The sequence below is a fragment of the Jaculus jaculus genome, chromosome 15 (assembly GCF_020740685.1).
Source record: "Jaculus jaculus isolate mJacJac1 chromosome 15, mJacJac1.mat.Y.cur, whole genome shotgun sequence".
Lineage (NCBI taxonomy): Eukaryota > Metazoa > Chordata > Mammalia > Rodentia > Dipodidae > Jaculus > Jaculus jaculus.
In genome coordinates, this window is record NC_059116.1 from 62,495,117 (window position 1) to 62,514,766 (window position 19,650).

At 40.1% G+C, this 19,650-nt stretch overlaps 1 protein-coding gene across 1 annotated transcript in view; it reads left to right on the forward strand.

The window, feature by feature from the left end:
* St8sia6 (ST8 alpha-N-acetyl-neuraminide alpha-2,8-sialyltransferase 6) overlaps positions 1 to 19,650 on the forward strand; it is a 156,579-nt gene that overhangs the window by 134,795 nt on the left and 2,134 nt on the right. Inside the window, exons 7-9 of the mRNA XM_045134763.1 lie at positions 10,141 to 10,285; positions 15,570 to 15,682; positions 18,501 to 18,593. Of these exons, the coding sequence (XP_044990698.1) occupies positions 10,141 to 10,285; positions 15,570 to 15,682; positions 18,501 to 18,593 (351 nt within the window). The remainder of the gene's footprint in view (positions 1 to 10,140; positions 10,286 to 15,569; positions 15,683 to 18,500; positions 18,594 to 19,650) is intronic.

A 19,650-nucleotide genomic window follows, 5' to 3' on the forward strand; every position in this document is an offset into this window, starting at 1 on the left:
GCTGAAGTCACATGTTCTGAGGTCTGACTAAAAATGAAAATGAGTCAACCTAATTGTACACAGAGCCTAGCATTATTCAACCCTCAATTACAATCTACAGCAAGGGATGGCAAATCCAAGGAGGAAATTCATATTTGAAAAGCTGTTGGCCAAAGCTAAAGGGCAGAGATGAAAAGCTTAGATCTGGAAAGAAGCCAGACGCCAAAAGCAGGAACATAGATGTCTAGTTCCCAGAGGGCAAGAAAAACCAGAACTGGAGTCTGGGGCTAAAGCCAAAGAATAGAAAGGGGAATTCCACAGTGAACCTCAAAGGTGTTTTGGAAGGATGCCTGAGATGAGAGATTGAGATGAGGGAGTTGATTCGTTGAGTACTTCAAATACACTGGGTGAAAGAATCAGGCTCATTAAATGACCATGATCATGACCTACGTACCTGATCACTCACTGTGCAAGATACTGACTACCATCCAGTGTGGGGGACAAAGCCACTTGAGGCATATTTCATGAAATATTATTGCAGTATGCAGTTTGTACTTGGTCTAGGAAGGGAGTGGAGTTTATGAAATAATAAGACCATTTATAAAAGAAAGTGGCCCCAGACTGGGCAGATAACTCAGTCAGTAAAGTGCTTGCCTTGCAAGCATGAGGACCTGAATTTGATCCTCAAACCCCATCCAACAAAAAGCTGTGTGGGGTGTCAGACACTTGTAACACTAGTGCTGGGGAGGCAGAGACAGATGAATCCCTGCAGTTTGATGGCTAGTCATTTACAGACTCAAGGCCAGTCAGAAGCTATGTCCCAAAAAGAGGTGGACATCATTCTTAAAAAAATGCTGAAGGTTGTCCTCTGGCCTCCAAACACACATGCACAGGAGAATACATAAAAGAAATGAGGTGGCTCAACACAAAATATACTAGAACATTTACCTCAAGAAATGCTTTACAGAGAAGCCTGCTGGCTGGCATGTAAGACTGGGCATTTTAATTATAAAACTCTGTAGGGTAGACTTCGAGGATCTCAGTGTGTTTCCAGACAGGATCTACAAAACAGCAAACATGTCTTTGTCTTCTTTCTTTCTTTGTTTTTGGCTTTTTGAGGTAGGGTCTCACACTAGTCCAGGCTGATCTGGAACTCACTGTGTTGTCTCAGGGTGGCCTCAAACTCTCAGCGATCCTACCAAGTGCTGGGATTAAAGGCATGCGTCACCACGCCCAGCCCTTTTTCATTCTTTAAAAATATCATGCCCAATTAAAGTATAATTCAAGGAGACTTTAGAAAAATTAACTACATTCATTTCACATATTGTACAGCAATGGCAGTGACCTGGATTTGCTTTGTCTGAAAACTAAAATATATTCAGAAAACCTTAGCATTTACCTTAGCAGTTGGTTTTGTATTTTTAGCCTTTGTATTTCCACACTTATATAATTTGCAATTGACTTTAACAGTTTTGAAAAGGTAGGGGATAATGAGGCGAGTGGAGCGCTAGGGGGATTCTAGAATATTCCATTCACCATTGGCTCTGTGCCCATTCCAAAAAAGCATCTGAAGCTAGCCGGGTTGCTGAATCCCTACCCTGTTTCCAAAGACTTTACAGCTCTTTTCTTTCACAGTCTAACTTCCATTTTTACTGCTGCTAACTGGTCCAATTTTCATTCCAAGTGTCTGTATGGACAAGCGCTGTACCTTTGTTATCAATGGTCCATTTCTCTATTCGCCACTTTGTCTGTATCTTCCTTGGAGGCGACACATTCCTTCCAGGGACCTCGGTCAGAAACCCCAGCCTGACCCTTGCCATCAGAGCCCATTTTCAATCACCAAATGTTAACAGTTTCATACCCTGTGTTTCAAATCTATGTATTTGTGTCAATATTTTCACCACAACTCTCATCTTTTCTTGACTACGTTTTACTTTTTTGTTATTTTATTATTCTTGTTTTGGTTTATCTAGGCCCAAGCTACCTTCTGCTTGAGCAGAAATTTTTAGCCTTAACCTTGACTCTATCTGGCCCTCTGCCCCCTAATCTATATTGCTGGCTGTATCTTCCCTGAGCCACAGGAAAGGAATTGGACACTTTTCTCTTCAATTATGTATAACAATATGAAAATTCATCACAGTTTAAAAATATTTCATCACAATTTCTAAAATTTCTCAAAATATGTCAGAGTCAATTCCATCAATTTTACTACACATAACATAAGTTCTGTATACTTTGTTTGAGTAAAACAAAATTTTGTGTATATGCCACATTTTCTTCATCTGTTCCTGGTCACCTAGGCTGACCATGAAACTTGGCTATTGTGAACAGTGTAGAAGCAAACATCAGACTCAGAGTTCTTTGGGTATATTCTCAGGAGTGATACAGCTGTATCACATCCCTGCTGGTGGTAATGTAAACTAGTACAGCCATTATGGAAATCAGTATGGAAGTTTTTCAAAGGAATGATAGATAAAATCACCTAACCTTCACTTAGCAGATTATCTTGACAATCTCTTCCTGGCCAACCTTGCTTTCTCTGGCCTCCTGCTGCTGTCTGTCCTCTAACATCCAAGGGTGAGTCTCAAACACAGGGCAAGTAATTCCTTCAGGAAATAAACTTTTAAGGACCCGTGGTCTGCTGGGTGGGTACTGTGTCTTTACAAAGTATTCCCCTAACGCCCAGGGGACTCCTCCTCAATTCATTGGATACTGAAGCGCTCCCAAAGGTACCAGTTGCGTCTAAAATCTCTCTTTCTGAATGTAAGGATGCTTCCAGAAGGTAGGCCATGTTTTCTCCATATTTTTGTGTAACCATTTGTAAGATGTAACTCCCGTGGCTTTGAGCCATGTGCTCCTGCTTGGCTGTGCAGTAACTGCATGGGGAACTGCTGCATACGTTGACCTGTATCTTACTGAGCTTGAGAAGCTATGATGAAATTCCACACACTGAGTGGTTAAAACTATATTTAATCCTTGCAGCTCTGGAGGCTGAAATTCCACGATTAGTGTCTCAGCATAGTTCAGGTCAGGGCGTTTCTCTGTATGGCAGGCAACCAGTGTCTCTGTCACCTCATAGTTTCCAGGACTCATTCACATGATCTCATCTAAACCTAATAGCCTCCAAAAAGCCCTGTCTTCCATACTGTCACATTGGTGAAGGCTGTTCAACATAGGCACCTGGGGGACCCAGCATTCAGTGCTACAACCCTCATGCTGTATCTTGAAGACACAGAGGTTAACTGCTTCTTCTATCACATTACAGCCCTTCCAGGACTCACAGACAGCTATTGAGTCCCCTGAGTCTTTTCTCCTGCAGCTTGGACTTTTCTCGCTCTTTATCTCTCCTGAATTTCAATGTTCTCTCTCCAGACAAGCTTTTCTCAATATGCCTTTGAAAAAGAAAAAGCTTCCCAACTGATCCTACACACCAAGCCTGGCTAGAGCAGTGCAGTTAAATGTATCTTTACCTGTCCTCTTAACCACTGTTCATTTAATCACAGTTTCAAGCCACCTTGATGTTTGGTAAGCCAGTACACACTGCTGAGGTACTGGGTTAGAAGATTCAGATTCTCAATCTTCAGCTACCTTAAGTGCGCCATAATAAGGAATGACTTGGTTTCAACCTTCTTCTACAAAAGTTCTCCTCCTCCTCTATCTTCTTGCCTCCAGCTTCATAGCTGAGTGCATGGACCACCTGCAGACACACAGACACACAGGACTGCACATGGTGGTCAAGGAGGGGCTGTTTGTATGGTGTGACATGAGCAGAGTGGGAAGACCCTTTGGGTTCCTGCGGTTTTCCTTATTGCTTAGGTGGTAATTCCAAATGTGAACCTGAGGATTCTAAAAATGCCCAGTGAGTAATAAGATACAGTGATTCAGGCTACAAAAAATTGTACTGGTGAATTTTCTCCGACTTCTTTGTGGGGACCAGTGCGCACCATAGTTCTATGTGGGGCTTATACTGGGAGTGAGTTTGAAAGTCAGAATTTGAGTCCTGGGTTTTAACCTTGGCTTTGATACTTAGTACCTTATAATTTTCTCTAGTAGATCTTGAACATTATGAACAACAGACTAAATGTAGGCTCCACCAAAGTTCAACCTGTCGATTGGATGAGATTACTGGGCCTCCTTAGAGAGCATGGGTGAGGAGCTACAGGAGTGTGGAGACCTCAGAGCTGCCCTAGCATCAGCAGGTCTCACCCCAGCATGGATGGTGGCTTCCCCATAGCTGTGTATATGGAGCTCCCTGTCCCTTGATCTTCACCTCTGAATACTCTCCCCTCCCCCAAGGCCATGGAATATGTGTATCACTACGTAAAGCTGTCATGGGGCCACCCAAGATCTAAGGTGAGGGTCTGACATCAACAGGCCCAATCTTGAGAGTCTCTTGTGAGCAATCTAGTTTGCTTTGATAAGGATGACAATATTTAGTTTCTGGGAGAACAGAAATCACACAATAATTCAATGAATCTTACAATGTAGGGTGGGATTGGAGGGCAAAAACAAAGGGGCATCATATTTCTGCTCCTTAAAAATTTAAATGAAGATAAAATGAATATAAGCAAGAGAGAAGCAGTTGGAATATTACTTGCCCTAGGTACGTTGTAGTCTCGTTGAGGGCAAAAATTGGGCTGCTTTATTAGCAGTGGTTAGAATGGAAGTCCTTGCATTTCGGCAGGTGCTTTTTTATATTTTAAAACTCCTGAAGATTCTCATTATTTATGTAGTTATTTGTTGAGACTTACACAGAGCCTGCAGGCTTTGTCTCACCCTAAGTGGCCCACATCTCATTAGAGAATCAGAGTAATAAACAGAAGAGAGTTCTGGGAGTTATCAGCACAAGCCCGCATATCATCAGTATGCAGGCTATCCCCTCTGTCCCGCCCAGTGACAGTTTTAAGGAGTCATTAGTACTTCAGGGCCATCTAAAAAGCATTGTACTTGGAACTGAAGGAAGATTTTGACCTGAGATTCTAAATGACTAAAATAATAAATCAAAAAATAAAATCAAAAGAAATAGCACCTACGGTGAAAAAGAAAGTGGCATTTCTACCACTTAATGACACATGTTTCTTTCTCTAAAGTATATGTATTAGACCATCTGGGATTCAAAGACGAGTTTACACATTTTCCAGTTCCATCTTTAGATATGAAGGCTAAGAGGACCAAGCTGGGTTCCTATTCCTTGTAAGTGGGCGCTCTTGGAAACTCATGAACTCTTCTGAGTTCTGCATCTTCATGCAGCCTGAGGACCCTGGGAGCAGAGGACAGGAAGTTCCCTTTTGAACCTGAACTGCACGGAGGAAGTGGCTACAGCTGTGACCCAGCAAGAGTCTGGGACAAATTGACCAAAACACTTGCTCATGTGGTCTCATAGAAGACCTTGCACATCCTACATGTCAGAGTTCTGTGGTGATTTGAATGTAATGTTTCCCTCAGCAACACACAGGTTTAAATACCTCATTCCCATTTGGTGCTGCTAGGGACAGGACGGTGGAACAACCTCTTGGAGGTGGAGCCTGGCTAGAGGAAGTGTGTCACTGGTGGTGGGCTGTGAGGGTTATGGCCCTACCCTGCTTACTACCCTGGTTCACTCGCTCGCTGTCTCTACTTCCTCTTTGCTTATGTGAGGATTGACTTGGCTTCCTGCACTCTTCAATACTTTCTCTGTCATGACGGACTTTGCCCTCAGATCTGTAAGCTGAAAATAAACCTGTTCTTTCCATAAGGCTCTTCTGATCAGACATGTTGCCTAGCAACAGGAAAGTAACTGGCAGAAGCTCTAATATTGCAGCTATACACTGAGAGAGTTTGAGGCACTTAATACTCATAAACTGTTTTATAGATTTTTGAGGAATATCTGGGTAGCTAGGTGAGGAGCTGCTAACAATAATCTGTGAGTGCCTATTTTATCATGGAAACATTTGGAAAGCAACCTGATGGAAGAGGCTTAAATGACAGCATCTCTTCTTGATTTTAACACACTCTGAAGTAGACCAGAGAGAACCAAATCTACTAGCTTACAACCTGCATTTCTTAGTCCTCCCTCCTCCTTCCCTTTTTCTTACAACCCATATTTCAGGGTCTTACTGTGTAGCCCAGGCTGTCTCAAGCTTGCTATATCGTCCAGGCTGGCTTTAAACTCTCTAATTTCTTGCCTTAGCCTCCTGACTGTTGAGACTACAGTCCTGAGTTGCCACTCTTAGCTCACTTGCCATGTCTCAAACCCAGTTTTATCATGTGTGAAATGGTTGTAACAGTATTATCTACCTCTTTCTGCTGTAAGAACAGAGTGCACAGATGCTGTGTAATTAACATAGGACTTTACAGGTGTGTCTTTCACCTGGCGAGCCAATTGAGATGTACTGAAGTAGAGTTTGAAGGCTTTCACTGTAGACAGTAGGTAGTAAAGAAATGGCAAAATTTCTTGTTGATATTAATAGTATTCTCAATTTCTTTTTTGTTTGTTTGTTTTTTGAGGTAGGGTTTCATTCTAGCCCAGGCTGACCTGGAATTCCCTATGTAGTCTCAGAGTGGCTTTGAACTCTCTGTGATCCTCCTACCTCTGCCTCCCAAGTGCTGGGATTAAATGCATGTGCCACCACACCTGGCTTAATAGTCTCAATTTCTCAATAGCTCCTCCTCCTCCTCCACAAGAAGGGAAGAATTGTCATGCTCATCATTGTGACATGTCTAGTTGACTTTGGAGTCACCAGAGATCATAACTGACTCTTTTATGGTGATGGGAATGAATAATAGAGATTGTAAGAATCTGTTTTATCTTGGTTAGTATAAGAAGCATAGCTTTATACTATCACTGGCTGTGCTACTCTGCCATATAGATGAGCTCTCAAGGAACAAGAGCATAAACTTATGATTCTGCCATGGACCATGAAGGCTTTAAAAATCCTGTTAGTCTGTGGTGAAGGCATGCTTCAGAAATGCTATTCTGATTATTATGTTGCTATTTGCTGGGTAGATACTGTACATAATTAGATGTCTAATGTTGGGGTTAATTTTCTTATTGTTTTGTTTAGAAACAGAATCTCATTATGTAGCTCAGGATGGCCTCTTGCCTCAGCCTCCCAAATGCTAGCAAGACAGGTATGCACCACCATGACGCTGCTCTGATGGTGTTTTTTGTTAGCAATTTCTTTAAAATTCAGCAGGAAGATGTACAAAAGAATGTCCTTCAGATCCAAGAGCCAATGATGTAGGTGTGGAATGAGTGGGGACAGACCAGCTATAAATAATCTAACTGCAGCCTGTGCTCGCTGAATACTCAGCCTCTTGTCCAGTGGTTGCATCCAACTTGCATGCACATTTCATAAGTGATATGGAAAAATAATATAAGGTTTAAAGTGGAATAAAATGATAACAATGCAGGATTTAGGGGTTCAGGAGGGGTCAACCGTAATTTATGAGCCCCAAGTTTTGTGTTAATAAAGAATAAAGATGGACTCAAGAAGGAAAAATTATTAAGTTTATTTAGGGGAAAATAACAAATTGTATGATTTATTTAAGGGAGATGGGGTCTAAGAAGGAAAGCTAAACATGTGGGAAGTAGGAAACAGACTCTCATATGGAAACACTGTATATTTTATAAGATTTATTTAAGAGAAAGTGAAGTCTTTAGAAAAAGACTGGAACAGACTTGAAAACATGGAAAAGTAAAGCTTAAATGTATATGTAGAGAGACTGAGAAGGCTCTGCCTCTCATGTGCTTTCCCGAAGAGGATATCAAAGCAGAGACCAAGAAATTCAGAGGAGAAATGAGTGATGAAGAGGGTTACACTCATGGTTACCCCGAGTTTACAATAAGTACACAGGTAGCAAGTCTAGGGTTGGTCAGAGCACCACATGGTAGGTATGGAGATCAGAGGAAATCATACATGTAATCAAAGTGAGAAGTTACCCCAAACTGTAAAGCAGAGGCAAGCAGAAAAGTTTCGCTCAAGAAACAGTACAATCAATGCTCTGCCACCCCACCCAGCCAGGGGCAGAGGCCAGACTCACCTGTGTCTGAGCAGCACAGGGCAAGTGCTGGCGAGACACACACACACACACACACACACACACACACACACACACCTAGGTTTGTGCCACAAGATAAGAGAGGGAGGGACTGGAAGGCTGCAGTCTTTAGAGTCATAGTCAGTGTAAGGGGCAGACCTGGTTGGCTAGCAAACTTCGTGAGTGGATCTCAGAAGCAGCCCACCTGAGCATTTGACTGAGATATGCTGATAGGCCGCAGGCTGCAGGCCGCAGGCAGCAGGGGCCAGTCTCCATCTGACCTGAGTTTCATTTCTGCCGAGAGTTTATTCTTGTTCCGGGGTGAGGTGGCATGTGGGGTGATTCTTTAGAGCCGCAATCCCTGAAACCACCTTTCAAAGAAGAGCTGGCTTTCTCCTAGCCTCCTTCAATAAAAATAATGAAAAAGATGCTATTAGAAAAACCCCAGAGATGGTGAAATTCTTAAACTCTTCTGAGATTGAAAGGTTAATCAAATGCTTGATTAACATTTTTAGTTACTGTGGTAATTATGGCAGGAAAGTCTGTGAAAACTAACAAAGTAAATGAATTTAAGCACAGAATCGGCCTAGCTGTGGAAATGGAAGCGTAGCCGGCAAAGGTTGATGAAACCCTGGAATAATTACCCCGGGGTACTTTGACATCTACATCCCTGGAAAACTGAAGAAACAAAACATAAATTCTGCATAGCTTGACATTCTCCTGCTAGAAATTGAGGGCAAATTCAGATTGTCCTTGAAAGCAAATTTCTGCATATTCATTCTAATATTCATGTTTGATTCAACAGCCATAATTTTTAAATTGAGTTAATTTGTATAGTAATGTACTTTTTTTCTGGGTTTCCATGAGGAATGGAAACTTGAAATTAACTCCCTTAAAATTTGTCTATAATGGAAGATGTCAACAAAAAATAAAAAAACAATATATTGAGTGACTCTTTTCATTGTATTATTTTTTGTAATTAATGATTATATCAATTTGGTGACCTTAACTTACTCTTCACTTAGTTTCTGTATTTTTGTTATCAATGAAAAATGACTGTACATTAGTCCTTCTTTATCCTTGGGAGATATATTCTACAAACCTGAAACCCCAGCTATATCTGGAAACCTTATATTCTCTCTCTCTCCATATATATATATATATAGAGATTGTAAGAATCTGTTTTATCTTGGTTAGTATAAGAAGGATAGGATGTAGCTTAGTGGTAGGATACTTGCTAGGCCACGAGCAAAGTTTGGGGTTCAATTTCTAATAGGCAAAAAATAAATATAAAAATATATATAATATATGTACATTGTGTGTGTGTATGTGTGTATATATATATATATATATATATATACACATACATACATACACACATACATACATACATACATATATATAGTTCACATATATTATCTCTATTCATACATGAAATATGTAATACAATATATATGTATATTATGTGTATGTATATGTGCATATCTATGTATATATTCCTGTGGCATATATGTATATACAGATATATAGTAAAATTTAATTTATAAGGTTGGCATAGTAAGAGATTAACAACAAGTCCAAATAAAGTAGAATTGTAACAATCTATTATACTAAAAGTTATATGAATATGAGTTCTTTTCCTAGAAATACTCAAGGCAAATATTAAGCATAGTTGGCTTAGGCAAATGAAACCACACAAAGTGTAACCTGGATCAGAATAAGGTTTTGTGTGGGGATTGTTTTCTTTTAGTTTTCAGTTTTTAGTTTTTTCAAGATAGGGTCTCACTCTAGCCCAAGCTGACCTGGAATTTACTCTGTAGTCCCAGGCTGACCTTGAACTCACAGCGATCGTTTTACTTCTGCTTCCCATGGGCTGGGATTAAAGCCAGGCATGCATCCCCATGCCCAGTCACAAAGGTGTTTCACACTTACAAATGCTGCTGCAGTGTTTTACCTGCTGTCCCTTTACCCTCCATATCATCGTCCTGCCATCCAGGCCCAGTGGGGTTGAGTGAGGTCAAAGCCACCTTTGTGAGAGACTTATCTTCCTTTTGAAAGCCACCATGGCGAACCCTCTTTTGTTTTGTCTGCTTTACGTTCCTTGTCTTGTTCCTGGACTTATTTCATTCTTATCCGTTGCAGAGCAAAACTGGCTTCCTGTTGTAATGCGGTTCAAAACTTCGTGATTTCTCAAAATAACACTCCAATTGGAACTAACATGACTTATGAAGTGGAAAGTAAAAAACAGATCCCCATCAGCGAGAACATTTTCCATATGTTTCCAGTGGTGAGTAAAGATTTTGAGAGGGTTTTCTTTCACTTAGGTTGTAACCTAAAGAAATGAGTTCTAGAAAGCTGTACTACATCAGTGAACACAGCAGACAATATACTTACTGACCATGAATCTTACATAGTTATTCCACAAAGACAAGATACATAAATGTAGAATTTCTTTGCAAAGGCATGGAGTTAGTCACCCAAACTGACAACTGAAGGAATCTTATTCCAGGTAAAACCTGGCTACCTTCGTAAGTTCCGGTGACTATAGCCCTGAGCCCACGTATCTCAGCTTATTCAAAGAAGAGCCAGGTGGGGTCGCAGATGGGAAGAGCTTATCATTTAAGACAAAAGTTCCCTATAAGAGAGCCACGCTGCATTCAAAATTGCTGTTGTAGAGATTTAGGATGTAGCTTAGTGGTAGGATACTTGCTAGGCCACGAGCAAAGTTTGGGGTTCAATTTCTAATAGGCAAAAAATAAAAGGATTGTCTTTTTTGTTATTTTTTAAGTATTTTTATATATTTGCAGAGATAGAAAATGAAGGACATAGAGCGAGAGAGCAAGACAGAAAGAGAAACAGAGAGAGAGAGAGAGATTGGGCACACCAGGGCCTCTTGCTGCTGCATCTAGCTTTATGTAGGTACTGTAGGCACAAAACTATGCCAGCAGGCTTTGTAAGAAAATTCTGGGCCACCTTCCTAATTGATTAATTGCCTCCTTTTTATTTTTATTTATTAAAAAGAAAAAGAGAGAGAGAGAGAGATGGAGGGAGGAAGGGAGAGAGGGAGGATGGGTTCTTCAAGGCCTCCCTCCAGCTGCTGGAGTTCGTAAATGAACTCTAGACACATGTACTTCCAGCTTAAGTGGGCCCTGGGGAATTGACTCTAGGTCCTCTGACTTTGTAGGCAAGCACCTTAACTGCTAATCCATCTCTTCACCCCAAGAATTGCCTCCTTTAAAGGGCTTACTATACATATTTCCTAATAAAAATCCAAATTTGGAGAAATTTTTATCATGAAGAATATCCCAGTACTTATAAAAATGCATTTTAGTATCATTCCATGATGTTTAAATGTAATTTAGCAAAATCAATGATCAAAATGAAATTATTGCATCCATGTATCTACAGCAGTAGAGCCTTATTATTAATTCCCTTTTGTTTGTTTGACCTCGACTTCTCTCAGCGAATCAATTGTTGCTCATGCAAATTCTTTCACTAATTTTTTATTTTGAAAAACCAAGGACTGAGGACCTAGCTCACTGGTCTTGTGTATATGTTCAAGGCCCTGGATTCCAACCCCAGCATTGCAAACAACAACAAAAAACAAAAACAAAACAGGAAAAGAAAAAAAATAAAAAAGCCCTCTGAGGCATTCTCATGGTTCATTATGAAATTACCATTAATGGGCATGAAGATTCCAACCAGGTCTTTCTTTTCCCCATAATCAAAGGCCTGGGAGAGCCCTGCAGACAGCAGCTCCCTCATCCTTGCAACTTGTGCTGATATTCACTGGATTCAGGAGGACCAGCTTAGAGGGTCAGGGGAGCTGCAGCTGGTCTGCCTCTCACTTAGCATCTTGAAAATAATAAGTAAGCACAGGGTCACACATTCAGTATGTTTTTAAAGGTGCTTGCATTTCCCAAGTTTGTACTGTTTCCTTTTGTAAGTTGGGAGGAGAAATTGTGTATTCAATACAATGATGATGCAAAGCTCAGTAACTTTCTCATGTTGTTTGAACATTCAGCTCCCAGAGCTAGGGTTCAGGGACCCACCTTCCTACCCACTGTGCGGCGGTTTTGCTCTTCCCTTCCCCACACACACTGCCTTGGAGCTGCTAGCTAGCACACCCCAGCTCACAATAAAGCACTTCTCATAAAATAATAAGAAATGATGTTCTCCAGAAACTTTTCTGGGTTGCTTGACAAGAAAAACAGCAAAGTACATTTTCAGCCACAGTGAGCAGGGAGCAGGTAGCTGAGCCGTGCAAATTTGCATTTTCTAGGGAGGTTCATTTTAGGGATGTTGAGGTTTGTCATTTATTTCAACTTCTAGTCAACATGAGCCCCCAAATCAAATGGATGTTTCTTTCCAGCTGACCAAGAAACCAGAGAAAACTTTCATTATCGTGAAGTGCTTAATTTGAGATATATTCCTTTCAGCAATCCTTTGTACTGTAGCATATTTGCATTTTTTTTGCATTCTATCCAATCTATAAAGTTCCAAATTTACTGAGGTACCACTGAGTAAACATTGTCTAGAGACATCTTGAGCTTGAATTTCAGGGATGACAAGAAGCCTGCAGTTTCTTGGAAGCATTTGATTAAGAGCTGGGTATCATACCAGGCATTACAGATATGAAGTCAGTATTTTAGCTGTTTTTCTCATTGCTTGAACCTGACCAGAACCAGCTGAAGGAAGCCAAGGCTTTATTTTGGCTTTCCTTTTGAGGGAATGGAGTCCACAGTGGAGGGGAAGGCAAGGCAGATGGGCTCCTTACATTCGAGTCACAGGCAGGAGGTCAGGCTGGGCTGTAAAACCTCAAGGCCCAGGTTGGAGAGACAGCTTGCAAAGCCTTTTGTCCTGGATTCAACTCTCTAGCTACCCACATAAATCTTGACAGGCAATGTCAAGAGACACTTGTCATTGCACACACTTAAGGTACAAGTAAATAAATAAATAAATAAATAAATAATTTAAATGTATAAAACTTCAAGACCAACTCCAAGTGAACCATTTCCTCCAACCAGGTCCAGCTTCCCAAAGGTTCCGTAACCTCTGCAAACAGTGTCCCCAGCAGGGACCAAATGTCCAAACACACAAGCCCTATGTAGGACATTTTACATTCAAGCCACAGCAGTTGGAAGAGGAAGGAGAAGGGGTTGAACAGGAGTGGGGCAGGGACATAAAAGGGAAGTGAGGTGAATATGACCAAGTGCATCATATGCATGTATGAGATTGCCAATAAATACACTTCTTTTAAAAGAGGAATAAACCACATTGCTAACATTTGACCCCACTGATGTCAGAAACTGTGGGTTGGGCAGTGGCCAGAGCAGACACATAGATGAGTCTTATGTCCCAGCTCCCTGTTTGTAGCTGTTCTTATACTTGCTCCAAATTTCCTACCTGTAAAATGCTCATGACATGGTTTGTGGATTAAATCTGCTAGTAGGTTATGCCTACAAAATAGTGCCTCTTGTACTGTAAGCTGATGTGACTGTTCAGTTTTAAAGGCAAGACTAGAAACAAAGAGAGAAGTGCCAACACAGCTCTGTTTGCTTTGGTGAGAAACAGTGTTGAAAGCAGGTGGCCTTCTGTGGCCTTGTGTAGAGCAAGGGTCTGCCAGCGCTCTGAACAGCTCAGATACACAGCAGACTTGGGCTCTTGACAGTACTGCTGGTGAACTGGCTTTGGGGAGGGGTGTGTCCTGGTTTTCTAGCCTTTGACACTCAGAATGGTTTAGATGACAGCACCATGGCCAATTTCATGATACCTGCACTTTAAATGCCAGATCACAGAATTCCTAATGTTCAGTTGGCTCTCAAGCAAGCCAGCTCCAAAACACTGCTGAGATTTTTTTCCATGGGTGAACTATGGGAACAGCAAGTGCTTAAGCTGACTGTGGGATTGCATGATGGTATAAAAATGAAGGGAAATGAAACATGAAGAAACCCTCTCTGTACCCTTGAGGGTGACATTCTTTCTTAAAAAAAATTTTTTTTTATTCATTTGCAATGGAGAGCAAGAGAGAGAATGGGGGGAGGGGGTCAGAGAACTGGCATCCCAGGGTCTCTTTCTGCCGCAAAAGAACTCCAAGTGCGTGCTCTGCTTTTGTGCATCTGGCTTACATGGGTACCAGAAAATTGAAATCCAGGCTGGCAGACTTTTCAAGCAAGCACCTTTAACCTCTGAACCATCTCCCCAGCCCCAAGGGTGACTTTCTAATACAAGACAAAATAAATGAATCAAGACTTTTTTACTGTTGGGTAGGAGCTCCAGGCTCGAGGCTGGAGGACACCTTATTGCTTCAGGGAAATTGGCCAGCAAAGGGAATGTGCAATGTTGAATTGAAAAGTTCTAGTTACACGTGGAGGATTTGGCATTTTGGGATAAGCAAACTGTGTCCTAAGAGGAGATGAAAACTCATCAGGCCTTGGAAATTAATCTGAAGTATGTCAGCATAGAGGAGGTGGGTCTCCCTGCCTTTCCCTTGCTGACTGTGCAAGTGTCAAAAATGAATGCAGTGCTATCACACAGCCTCCAGGACTCATTGATAAAACACAGGGAATTTCCCCTAAATTACCTATGAATTTTATGTGTCAAAATAAAAAGATTTAGGGCTGGAGAGATGGCTTAGCAGTTAAGGTGCTTGCCTGCAAAGCCAAAGGCCCCCAGTTTGATTCCCCAGGACCCATGTAAGCCAAATGCACAAGGTGGCACATTTGTCTGGTGTTTGTTTGAAGTGGCTAGAGGCCCTAACACTTCCATTCTATCTTTCAAAATAAATAAATTTTTAAAAGAATAAAAATAATTAAAGCAACTTTCTAGTTTCTTTACTTCACTTTTTTTTCTGAAAATGTCCTTATTTGTTGGTAAGGCACAGCATAGGATTTTGCCATTATCATTTTGTTATTTCATTAGTTGATATAAATGCATTATAGTTTGTATACAAATATTTTATTTTTGTACTCTTAAATTTTGTTGTGTATTACATGCTTATATAAGAGAAAAAAAAAAGTTATGTGGTGACTTTTTAATTATGTTACATAAGAGATCAGCATGCTGAGCTTTAAACAAATGTACAGCTTTTGTTTGTTTCTGTCCTATTCTTTTCCTTTAAAGCATGTGTGAAAAGTTACATTGCTGGAATTAAACAGATGCTATTTATGATTTGTTTTTCTGTTTTCGGTTGCTTGGGATTGAACTCTGGACCTCGGGCATGCTAGGCAGGCGCTCTTCTACTGGGCCACATCTGCAGCTGTGGTTTTGGTTCATAAGCCAATGGTATTTCAAGATTGATTTTTGGGCTGGAGAGATGGCTTAGCGGTTAAGCGCTTGCCTGTGAAGCCTAAGGACCCCGGTTCGAGGCTCGGTTCCCCAGGTCCCACGTTAGCCAGATGCACAAGGGGGCGCACGCATCTGGAGTTCATTTGCAGTGGCTGGAAGACCTGGCGCGCCCATTCTCTCTCTCTCCCTCTGTCTTTCTTTCTCTCTGTGTCTGTCACTCTCAAATAAATAAATAAATAAATAATTTTTTTTAAAAAAGATTGACTTTTACTTTCTCCCTCCAGTCTCAGCCTTTTGTGGACTACCCTTATAACCAGTGTGCAGTGGTTGGAAATGGGGGAATTCTGAACAAGTCCCTTTGTGGAGCTGAAATTGATAAATCTGACTTCGTTTTTAGGTAAGCCTTCTTTCAAACAACAGATTTGTTGGCTGTTTTAAGGATAACTTTGACATGTTGATAACGTCTACATGTGACCCAGGTAGGCTCTTCTAGAGTGTCACATGGCTCATGAGCTCCTCATCATGCTCACATCACCAACCTAAGACTGCACTATGCTCATCTATTCAGGTAGCAGTGAAATTGTGGTGTACGAGGAATTGGGACTGCAGAACTTATGTGAGATTTCAGCATGTGAATGAGTATCATGGCTCACTGGGAGAAGTTCAGAAAAGCATATTTCCCCTGACCTTGAAGACTTTTTTTTCATACAAAGCATTTCAAGGAAGTTTTGAAATGCTAGCCTAGGCATTTTATAGTTATGAAACATCACTGCTATCTGGCTCAAAATTAAGAAAAAATACAGCTTTTAGATTCTGATCTTTTTAAAGAATTTGTCAGAATATCAGCTAATTTACAAGAGAAACGAAAGTGGTTTGCATGTACACCTCATGCTAATAAGCTATGCTACAAAGCATCCCCATTTGCAGAATATGGCAGAAGGCAATTCACCCATCTGAGGAGGTTTCAGTTGAAATGCACCTTTAGAGAAAAAGTAGGTGGCTCAGTGAATGTAATGCTCTCTGTGTGGGCTTGAGTACCCAAGTCCCAGACCTCACGTGAAGCACTGGCCCTCTCAGAATGCTGGTGGCTAGAAGAGAGGACAAGACCGGGGCGTCCCTGGGAGCTTAGGGAAAGCGTTCTTGGCAAATGCTTCAGTGAATCCCGTGAGCACTGGGAGATTCCGCCTCAAACAAGGTGAATAATTAGGACCGCCATCTGAAGTTGGTCTCGGACTTCCACATACTGTCACATACTGCTGTGTGCAGGCACCTACATTCACACACCAAAATAAGGAAGTGGAGAGCAGTTTCTTTCTGTCCAAAGAGCATTGTTTTCGTACATCAGAGACCCTTTGATCTTTATTGATTTAACTTTACCTTTTCCACAAACTTAAAACCACAACACAATGCTCAGTAAATACCTGCCTGTCCCTTCAATCTGATGTGTATATTTTGTGTCCGAGGCGTGTACACAGCAACAGACCTGAGAGCCCAACAATTACTGAGTAATTATGGCATTACCAAATGAAGCAGTTCTGGAGCCCTTCGTGTTTTTGGTATACACAGCCAGTATCCAAGCAGGTTAGCTATTGTTTATGTTCTTGGTGCAAAAAAAAGAAGTAATCATAAAGATAAACAGTATTTCAAGCAATGGACTTTTTATAGACTTAAAATTCCCTAAACATCTGTGAGGAGTATTATGCCAAAACATTAATTTTATGTTATAGCAAATATAGGAGGCACAAGTTTAGGCTTAAAACCTAAAAACTATCTTGGCAGTATTTGATTTATAACTCTAAAGTGAATGCTTGGGTTTTGAGATTGTATTTTTGCTGATGCTAGATATTTTTCTGAATATATTCTATTTTTGAAGATGGCCATTCAAACTGAAAGGCAAAATAAGGGCTGTGTGTGATTGGTACCACCAGAATTTATTCATTTTTAAAGCTGATGCTTATTTTGTGGGTGGTTTATAAATACTGCTTGATTGTTTTTATTTCAAAACAGCCATGAATTAAGTGTATAAAGAACAAAAATAGTCAGTAACTATACTGCTACTACTCTGATAATACTGTGTGTGTGTGTGTGTGTGTGTGTGTGTGTGTGTGTAATGTTACATAGTCTTCACTGTATCATTCATATGCTATATTATATTATATATGTACTATGTAACATTACACACATCCATATGCATATATATGCATACACACACACACACACACACACACACACCAGTATTTCCTTTCCTTGGGAGTGTCCTGTGATACTATATTAGAAATCACTTTTGATTGTTCAGAAGACTGTGAGTCTATGACTTGTTATGGGAGCCCAGTACTGGGGTTATTTCCATGGTCTCCTGTCTACAATTAATGCTTTTTATATCATAGAGTACATGTTCCATCTGTGCCCATGTTTCATAAGGCATGGAATGAAGTGTTGCAACCCCAGGCATCTTACAGACCATGTCATCTATAAACAGCTTTCCTTGGGAAGAATTTAATTCTCTCTTTTTATGCCTCACTTTAAAGAGATGGTCTACTTGAAGTTTCATGGATAGAGAGTCATGGCCATCTTCCCTTTTCTGTGATTGGAGTATCCTGAAAATTAGAATCTTTAACTTGTTTTCCAATGCAAAACAAATTAGTTCTCAAAGAAAGATGAGAACAACAGGATGAAAACATCACTATAACAGCATTAGTATTTCATTTATAAATAGCATAATTTGTTGGCAAAGTTATTCACACAGGAATCAGGAGATCCTTATGTCACTATGTAGATTTTGCTTCTGGGAGGCAATATCACTTTACTTTCAATGCCTCAATATTTAAAGTAAATTCATGATTATGCCATGTGAAAATAGAACCAATGCCAATTAAAATAATCAGTATAATAATGTTAATAAAATATGTGGAAACACTTCTAAAGCTAGGCAAGGGGCAATTGTCATTTCTGGTTTTGGTACTTATAAAAGTCAATAAAAATATTGACAGCACTTATCAAATTTGTATGTTTCACACAATGTTGAAATGTCAACTAAGCTTTCTGTTATGGTGAAATAGTTTTAAATGGAAAGCAGATGGGTTCTGAGGCACTTTTGACAACAGTGTTTTTCCCTGAAATAAGGGAAATTATCAGATGTACCTGTGCATGTTTGTGTTTGTGTACTGGTTTTGTATGAGCTGTAGTTTGAAAATAGTTTTCCTTCCATATTTCAGATGTAACCTCCCTCCAACCACAGGAAATGTTAGTAAAGATGTCGGCAGCAAAACAAACCTTGTGACTGTAAACCCTAGTATTATAACACTGAAGTGAGTATTTGAAAATTGCATAACTATTTAAATGCTTTTTCATTGTTTAACATGTTTTTTTTTTTTCCAATCTGAAAGGCTTGATTGCCTTGTAAGGCTGACATGCAGTACAGCAGAAGTGGCTTTAGAGGAAAATACAAAAGAATACATTTGCAAATGTTCACATCCCACCAAGATTGTGGCTTATCAGAAATATGACTCAGCTGTCCTTCCAGTGTAATAGACAAGATGTTTCTAACCAAAGGAGAGCTTATTTATCTCATCACCTTTTAAAAACAATAGTGAAATCAGCATCTTCCATTTTGTCTATTAGTATTACTCTTGTCTTTGTAGCTCTTCTTGATAAAAGTGTCTGTTGAGAGATTTCAGATTAAGCCCTAATACAGCCTACTAAAATAGTCATTACTCTGGACACTTTATTACTACAGAATAATTTTCCTGTTCCATTTCTATAATGTAACCATTACAGAATGTTGATTGTTTTATAAAAGGCCCACACAAAGTTTTTTTTCTACTGTTTTCATCAGAAGTCATCATTACTAATAGAGTGATCATTCCAAATAGTTCTAGAATGTCTTAAGTGAAAACTAAATAGTGTATCTGACTTCAAAAAGCTGATTGCTAGACACAGTTGTGCTTGTAGGAATCACAAACACAGTGGTAGCACAATGCATGGAGGAAAACTGATAGAAATGTGTGTGTGTGTGTGTGTGTGTGTGTGCACGCACACACATGCATGTGCATGCACATGTGCAAAACAGGAATGGGTTTTGTATAAGAAACTTTTATGTTTAAATATTTATAACAGGTACTTAAATAATAAGTATATGGCTCAATAAATTGTAAAACATTCTATGCCACTTGGTTGTAAGTAATTCTAGAAGGTATTAAAACATCAAAAGCAACATTAGAATATATGGCTGAGTTGGAATATAAAGTAGCACAGGAAATATTTGTCCAATAAGAAGATAGAAAGTGAAAGCCTACATCAGATTAAGAAAGAGAAATCAAGGTCAAGCCCTTGATATTTATTTGACATTTGATTGATTCTTCTGAG